General features: G+C 34.8%; 1 protein-coding gene across 1 annotated transcript; it reads right to left on the reverse strand.

Moving 5' to 3' along the window:
• Positions 1–457: 457 nt before the first annotated feature.
• LOC145597811 (protein SPA, chloroplastic-like) lies at positions 458–4,065 on the reverse strand. Its single transcript, XM_081654058.1, has 5 exons — positions 3,805–4,065; positions 3,636–3,719; positions 2,701–2,752; positions 1,129–1,285; positions 458–724 (listed from the first exon to the last, which is right to left on the reverse strand). Exons 1-5 carry the CDS (start codon positions 3,976–3,978, stop codon positions 703–705), a joined length of 489 nt encoding a protein of 162 aa, XP_081510184.1. The 5' UTR covers positions 3,979–4,065; the 3' UTR covers positions 458–702.
• Positions 4,066–9,406: the final 5,341 nt, after the last annotated feature.

Below are 9,406 nucleotides of genomic sequence, written 5' to 3' on the forward strand. Positions count from 1 at the left end.
TAACACATAGCTAGGGCCTCATGTTCACTTACTTTCTTTAACCATTATGATAGTTCATTTCACAAATCTCTAGGCCAACACATGGATGTGGCTTTATTATATTAGCTTGGAAAATTTTGATTGTAACCAAACCTATCAAATGTGTCAATCTTGTTAGTTTCCAAATTCGAAAATTTCATGTTTAAGCATGGCTAGACTACTAGGTCAAGCTTAAACATGAATAATCAATGAAAATATGAAACTGTCGTAGAAAAAAGCTGTTTTCTGATGAAATTTGCTATCCCCAAGGACGTAAGACTAATCCATTTCTGATAAATCATGTACTCTGATTCATAAAAAGATATCAACAAGGGTTCCAACTTCAGTACTGTCTTTTTTTTTTTTTTTTTTTTTTGGGATACTATAGCATACCATTATGATCTACATCAATTAATGGTGTACCCAATGAGGCAGGAACTTACACAATTATACATGAAAATTTATAGATTTACAAAGAAATTGATCGATTGTTCATTGATCAATAAATCTACATCATTCGAATGCGAATATTGAGAAACATTTCCAGAAATGCTGTTAGAAACTCAATTTGTATCTGGTATAGCATATTACAAAAAATAAACACTATGGTATTTGACAAGAAAAGCTTAACTCAATCCTTTTGTTGAATAAGTATCCGCAACGCAAAGGTGTATGTTGTTGGACTTAGTCGTCATCTTTAAATTCCCTGATTATCAAGAAAAAACAGTAGATTGTTCACATTTAATTCGAATAGACTATCTTGAAGTAGGGAATGCTATGTGAAATATTAGTAGTGATATTACTGATATATGCATGAAAAAATAGTGATCCAATTCATGCTTATAATATAAACTGAAACACAGTGCCTCTGTAATTTAAGATTAAATTTCAGTGGCACTTTAGTTTCAAGAACTGCTAAAACATAATTTTCACTTGAACAGAACTTCATAAATTAATCGAAACTAATTAGTTGTCATTTGTATTTGGTCGCCTTTATTTGAACTTATTAAATTTTATCTGATTTTATCGTTGTATATCACAAAACTAACATGTTATAGGAACCTCATATATATGTCTCTTTATTCAAGAGGAAAGATGTAGAGCACATACCTTCGATCAAGATACCTAGGTTGAATACCTGAGCCTTGACATGTAGTGCATGTTAGAGAACCAAGGCCATCACAGTTGATACATTTAGACACTTCCTTCTCATCACCACCAAGTTCTACCGTCACATTGCCTGTTCCCATGCAGAACCTACATTTCTCTAGGGAATGAAAAAAAATCCTTAAGTTGAACAAGCTACATACTTCACATGTGATATAGTTTCAAATGTGCAAATTTTGCAATGATATTTAACTGCACATGCTTTAGTGTTTATTCCACACGCCTTATGCCTTATGCTAGAAGTTAATTAAGAGATGCAATCGATGCATTAAACAACTTGAGCAGTATTGGATATTGAAAGGCAAGAAATTGTAAGATTTTGGAATGCATGAAAGGTTTTCTTGAGCGATATGGCTTTAGTAACTTTATTTTCATCAGCATATATCCTTCTTCCACTATTTGGCATCTTGGAAAAATCAATTTTGTAATCAACTTCCTTTGTTTGTCTGATATAAAGATCGCATTGTCCCAATCCTCCATAATCAAGGCTATGCCATGTTTTCACTAAATTGTATGCTGTACAATAGTAGTCATATTCCTTCTTCTTTCCATCCTTCTATATAAAAGTGGCTATGCTTAGAAAACTAAGCATATTTTATTTCTGTTTTTGGAATTATGACTACTGAACAGGGGTACAATTTAACATTATAACCTTTACAACGAACAGAAAATAAGGTTTTAATGTGAAGAAGACTGCTTGATACTCCATAAATTAAACATGATAGAAACAAAATATCACTGGTGAATATATATGATCTCAAAAGAAACAACTAAGAAAGCTGGCATTCCAACGTAAATGGATAATAAGTTTTAAAAAGAATAATATTCTAACTTGCTGCCAACATACTTTTCATGATTTTCTTACTAATTAGAAACTTATTTATCCATTAATTTAGAACATGGCAGGACAAGCTATGCAGTAATGCAGTATGCACCATGCCAAAAGTTGCTTGGCTAATCTCTGAAAGATTTGTAACTAGTAAACGTAAATCATGAAGCTCATTCATATGCAAAAGAGATTGAGTGAGTTTTATTCACATTCATTCAACATGAACTTAGCTAGGAAAATATCCAGGCCAAAGTATACTGTCCATAGTAGACTACCTACTACCACACAAGCACAAATTATTCTAGATCAACACGTTAGCTATATCACCACTAAACAATACATTTTATAGACCACTAATAATTGTTTAATAGAACACTAATAATTGTGTAAAGCTGTGAACCTTATCGTAAATATGTCACAACATCTTCTATCTATGCAAGGCTGTATGAAATGGCAGATGTACAGCCATAGGGTGTCATATACTAGTTCTAGTATTTCGACGAAAGAAATTGAGATGGACAACATGGAGTACGTTTTTTTGACTTTTCCTTCAGTGTAACAGGCAGTAATATGAAACGACTTGTCAATAACAGAGTACTATTATAATGGAGTCTAGTAGAAAATAAGGGGCAGATGCAATAAGTGCTACATTTCTAAAAATGATATAGATGGGTGCAGAGACTTACGAGCTCCAGAGCCAGTGCACGGAAAGCAAGGTTGTGTATTCTCCCGCTTTGCCTACAAGAAGAGAGAACATTCAATCTCAAATAACCTCTCTAGTATCAAAGTAAAACATGCCACATTTCTATTTTGTGCATCAAAAGATGAAGACAAATAATAAAATGGGATCATGTTAATGATCATAAATCACAGTTTATCAGTAGAACCTCATGTTGTTAACCTTAGACCATCAGTACCCATGAATTTGTTTTATGTCATGACATCAACTTTGGAAAAAATTTCATCTCATGGCATCTCACCATGGTATAATTTTATCTCATGGGACGGTTTATATCATGCCTCGATTCTTTTTTACAGTTCATGAATTTGGGTGATGTTTAATGCAAAGAAATTCATGTGATGATATATATTATGTAGCCTGGACAAGCGAGAAAGTGGTAGAAAAAGGATGGATGAGATAAGTGATGGTGTTCATTAGTGTCGTATGTAGATGCTAGCTTAATTAGTTAAGGCCTTACTCCATAGTCCTTAGTGGTAATTGTTAGTCAAGACCTAGGATTGAATTTCGTTTACATCATTGTCTTTAAAAAAATATTAAAAAAATAAAAATAAAAATAAAATATTATAGAAGGCTAAAAGTGCAATAAATTGGAAGTTTGAGCACCATTTTATGTAATTTGATTTGCAAACAATATATAAAAATAAACAATGGCAGTCCAAATATACGCAAATGAAATTAAGAATAAAAGGATTAATGACAATAAATAATACGAAGTGTCACCCGTGTGTGCTAAATAATACGACATCAGGAATGAAACACAATGCAATTTAACTAAAAATGGCGCTAAACATATAATAATGAAATGTTAAAAAATTAATTAGACACTTAAAATATAAAAAATTAACAAATAAACTAAAATAAAAATGAAGAAAAACTTACAGCATTGTCAATTTGTGTTTCATAAAAGACAGGAATGCCAATCCCAATACCAACACTCACAACTCCCACTGAAATTGCAATTATCTGCAAATTTTAATATTATGATTATAACACAAACCCAGGTAATAATAGTAAAACAATTGATTGAATTGATTAATTTATTACATACTGTATTTTGATCAAGATCGGCAGCTCGAATGCATGGATATGAAGTGCGAGAGCATCGATTTTTGGGTAAATTAAAGGTTAATAAAGAAGAAGAACTAAAAGAAGATAATTTGTGAGATGAACAAATAAAAGGAGATTGAAGCACAGGAATTGAAGCTGCTGTTGTAGTTACCATTTCTTCACGAATTTTGCAGTTTAGTTTGGTTCTTAGTTCTTAGCCATAGGCCAAAGATGAGGGAAATTGGGAAAAGATCGAATAAACTTGTTTTTTTTTCTTTTTCTTTTTGGTGGTGGTGGTTCATTGCAGACCGGGCAATCCTAATTCAGACCCGTTGACCTGACCAGAATGACCCGACCTATGACCCGAAATTGACCCAAAAACATTGACCCGCAAAATGACCCAAAATCCGAAATTGACCCGACCCGACCCATACCCATCCCGAAAATGGAGTTGACCCAATCCTGATCCGACACCCGAACAGACCCGATCCGAAGTTGACCCGACCCGAATTGACCCAAAGTGTTTGACTCGAATAGACCCGATACACGAAATTGACTTGATATTGACCTGAACAAACCCAATACCAGATATGCCCCGAACTAAAATTACCTTATAATTGACCGAAAAATGTCTTGTGCCAAAAATAACTTAAATTGTTCATTTTCAACTGTAGCTAAGCTCATAAACTGAAATGTACTCTCTATAAAATTATTGATTTGAGCCTTGATCTACAAATGAAACAACCCGCATATGACCCAACCAGATTTGACCTGACCCAAATATACTTGACCCAAAATTGACCTAACCCAGACTCGATCCGATACCTAACCCGAAGTTGACCCAAAACCCGAATCGACCCATACCCGATTCGAATATTAGCTGACCCGAAATGACTTGACCCGACCCGAATGACCCATTTGTCAGGCCGGTCTAGTTCATTGTAACCATCATGGGTGGGGTCAATGCTCGATTGGCTACTATAGACGCATAACTGCTATTTATTTGGGATGCATATAGAAGGTTTAACCGGTAAATTCACTAAATTTTTGTGATATTTCATGCTACAGTGGTATTTAATGTACTATTTTACTTAAAGTGGTATTTTTTAATATACTATTATACATGTATTTTATACTGCTACTAGAGTATAAGTTGTTTAGTAGTACTATTTATAACCATTATAGGTAGCAGTGGTACAATATTTGTACCACTAGAAGAAAAAAAAAAATCACCACTCTTTTGTCTTATAACTACCATATACTTGCCATATAATAGTAGCTATGCGCTAATAGTTAACCCTATTTTAATTACTCCGTATTTATAGGTATTATTGATTTTCGACTCAAATTTGCCTAAATTGAGTTCAAATTTAGCTTGAAGTTCAAATTTGCCTATTTTAATTACTCCGTATTTATAGGTATTTATAGGCTATTTTAGGGTATAACGCGCCATTACGGGTATGGCTTTTGAAGACTCAACTGCACTATAATATTCCATCTGTCGCTAATTAGTCAATTATGGGTGATAACAAGCTGACCTTGCTTGTAAGATATAGAGTTAACCGGTCGAAGACTTTATCGGACCAAAATTTAAAATTTCAATAGCTGGAGACTCGGACCAATTATGTTTGGATCGGATCTGAACAGATCGTTAAAAAAAGTCCCAAACCCGAACCAAACCGACTTGGACCGGTTTTCGATTTTTATCCATAAATTATTATAAATTGTATAACATTATTAAAAATTAACAAAAAAAGGAAAACGATTGTTTAATGCCTATTTTAAATGATAGAATAATTAACTCAAAATATAAAATTTCTTGTAGCATATTGAAAGTAAATATTTAATATAATACACTTTAAAAGTTTTATTCATAATTTTCAACAAAATACCGATCTGGTCCTAAACTTTTTCTTTAAGATTTTTTGTAATGGACCGGTTTTTTCAATATCTTGACTCGGAGACTTGAAACTGATTTTTCGGTCAGATCTAGTCCATTTTTCTGGCTTAAATCGATTCTTGATTACCCTAAAATACTTGAACTTAACTTGGTTAAAGTTAGACTAAAGTGGGCTCAACTTGAGCTCGAGTTTAGCTCGACATCTTCACAGGCTTGAGTTTTTTTGGGTCGGCTTGAACTCGTGTATATACTATTTTTTTCTAGGAGTCATGTTTAACCTTGAATGCTATTAACAGATTCTACAACAATAGTACCTCGGACTCGGAACGTAGTAACGAAAATGGCTAACCCAATAGCAGATTCCACAGCTGCCACCGTTGGAACTAATAAAGCAAATGATTGACCCATCATATCATCCAATCAAAGAAACAGAAAAAACAAAAAAATTCGCATTCACAGCTAATAACATTGACATAATAAGGATGTTTCATCTATTAAGTAGAATTCCATGTACCTGAAATAAAGATGATCATAGAGAATGAAAAATATTTGATAGAATCCGTTTTGGAACGTACAATGTGATCGATAAGATAAATTCAAGTTATAACTCCAGTACGTACGTAAAAAAAAAAAAAAAAAAAAAGGGCAGTTTCATTATGGTAGTATACCAGCCACCCCGACCTAGCGGAAGCAAAATTAGTTAGGATCCTTCAATTGGAAATGAAAACTGACTGACTCGAATTTATCAACTCAAACCAGCTTGAATTTTAACAAATTGAATATGTCTCATATTCTGTTATACGCAAACCGTTTACAATTTGTGACCAATTTAATGGGAATCATGTATAATGTATAACTTGAAACCATTTTAACAGAAGGAAAACCCTAATTAATGTTAATATTCCATCAAAATAAAGAAGATTTTTCTTTATTTGAGATATAGAGTTATCAACAAGTTATAAACGAAATGTTTGCTTCAACGCTATAAGTCATACATGTATTTGGTCAAGTTTATTCAATTACATATATTTAATGAACGAGTAAGACTGAGGTTATTTGCGAGTTGTTTGCAACTAAAACTGTCGGTCGCGTCGGGTCGGGTTGGATTTGGGTTAGGTCGCTCCAGGTCATAGGTCGAGAAATGCTCAACCCTAACCCAAAGTTTTGGGTTCAATTCGTGTCAATCCAACGAGTTTTAACAATTTTGTTTTTTTTTTTTGGGAAATTCTCTTTGGTAGACGTCTAATAATTAAAATTCTCAGTGGTAAAATGCAAAAAAAGTTATTATCCCTGGTGAACTATGTTTTAAAAAGTTTAATCAATGATAACATTAAGCAATGTAATTAGGCATTTTAAGCATAACAATGGTTAACTAATGATGTAATGACTATTTGACCCTAATGGCAGACCTGATTTTCCCTCCAAATCGATTTCCCCTTACTATATTTATCAAATTGATTTCCCCCTTTCTTATGAACCCGAATTTCACGATTTCCCCAAATTCTCTCTGTAGAGGCAATGAAGAACAGTCGTTCATCTTCTTCGGTGAAGCCAATCACCATGGATGATAGGATTGCTTGGGTTAAGCATATGCGCTGCGACTGTGTTCCCCCCCCCCCCCCCAAGTGGTTGCGGTGAAGATTTCAGAAACCACGAATAACCCTAGAAGACTATTTTTCAAGTGCAGAGGATGCGATTATTTTGCGTGGTTGAAGGAGGCGGATATAATAAGGGTTGGTGATGAATTTGAAGTTGAATAAGGTCGTATTGCTGGTGTTACTTCAAGGCTGGATGATTTGGTGAATTTCATCAAATTAAACTAATTGTGAAGATGGCTTTGATGTTGTATTTTATTATGTTATTTGTTGTTTCTAAGTGGTGAATTAGGTGTGGTAGTATGAATTAGAATGTTGATGTTGGAGGTTATGTATTAGGTATGGAACTGATGTACTTTGGTTTGCTTAATGAATGATCAATGAATAAAATCAGTACTACTTTTGTCAATTTTTGTAAGCAATTTTTGTATATCATAATAATGCTGATATGTCATTGATTTGCCATAATCTAAATGTTTTGTCTAAAAAAACTAACATTTGACATCTTGAAACACATAATATTGAAGTTTGACAAATACAGTCAATTAAGAAGCAAAAAAACATGCACTTTTCTGAGCAACTACTCCTAAGACACACATCATGCAGGCTGTAATGCTGAGATCCCTCCTTTAACTCTCTTTAACCTTGGTGAGACTCTTAGTGGCTGTGATGCTGAGATAGGTCCCTTTGCTCTCTAGTTCCTTAGTGAGACTCTTAATGGTTGTGATGCCACTGTTGCTGGTTTAGGTTGGCTCATAGATGCCCCTTTTCCCTTCTTTTTTGTTTGCTTTTTGTTGGTCTGACCTGCAGAGCTTTCACCTAGGGCCACCTTTTGTTTACCAGTCAAGCCACCTTGGCAGGTTTGTGCATTATGCCCAAATTGTTGGCATTTGCTACACATGACAATTCTGGACCTCTTCCCTTTGGCTTGCTCACCCTCTTCCCTCCTCCTATTCCTTGCAGGTCTCCCTATTCCTCTTTTCATAGCTGGTGGGGCAATCTCTGGATAAGGACTGTCAGGCCATTGCTCCACTTCTGGAATGGCCTTGATAGAGTTGCCATAAGCCATTTTATACCTTGTGACAGAATACCACTCACTAATGTAGAACCTAGGGTCGTCATTTGAGCGCAAAATGGCCCTCATGGCATGTTTGCAAGGCAATCCAGTAAGTTACCAAGCATTATCCTACATACACATGTCTTCTCTCTTAGGTTCATTAGAAGCACAGAGCTTCCATCAAGTATTTCAAATTCACCATCTCTAGACTTCAAACTTTTGCATGTCCTTAATTCATGGCTAATAACTTGCATCCTTTTCATGATATTAGGACACACATTATCTCTCTAGTTCTCACATGCCTCCCTTCTGGTGGCCATTCTAACCATGGTGACTCTGCTAATACCTGAAACGATTGTAATGGTAAATTAATAAGCAATTACTGCTATTGAATTAACACTAAATCAAATAAATAAGGTAAGGAATGTGAGAATACCTTCAAGTAGAGTAAGGACTGGTCTGCATCTATCAAAACCTAAGGTAGAATTAAAGCTTTCTACAAAGTTTGATTTGTTTGTATCACACTTGACATATGGATTGAAAGCATGCTTTGACCATCTTGATTGTGATCTAAGCTCTGACAGCCAAACAAGAGCTAAAGGATTGGCCTTCTGCAATGCTTCCATTGCTTTTTTAAAGGTGAATGGATTGAATGCTCCAGTAGCCTTCCAGAACAATTGGAACATCAGCCTTCCATTGCTTTGTGCCATTGTCACTCCATACCTTTTCCAAAGCAACTCGTTCAAGGCCTTGGCAGGAACATCATTGTTTGCCCTTATATCTTCAAGTAAGACTCTGATCTCATAGCCCACTTCACATTAACCATACTATTCCTTGTCTCTAGTCCTGCACATGTATGCTCTGGGTGTTGTATACTTTTGATTGCCCAAGTGCACTCATCTGGAAGAACAGAAGCATGTAATCTCCAGCCACAGTTCACATCAGAGCATCTACAACAATATCTCTTATTGTTAGCCCGCTCAACAACAACTGCAAATCCACACTGGATGCAGTTTTCCCTCACAACATCCCTGAGATGTTGCTTGTCCAT

Source organism: Chenopodium album, chromosome 20 (genome assembly GCF_948465745.1).
Source record: "Chenopodium album chromosome 20, dcCheAlbu1.1, whole genome shotgun sequence".
NCBI classification, from domain to species: Eukaryota; Viridiplantae; Streptophyta; class Magnoliopsida; order Caryophyllales; family Amaranthaceae; genus Chenopodium; species Chenopodium album.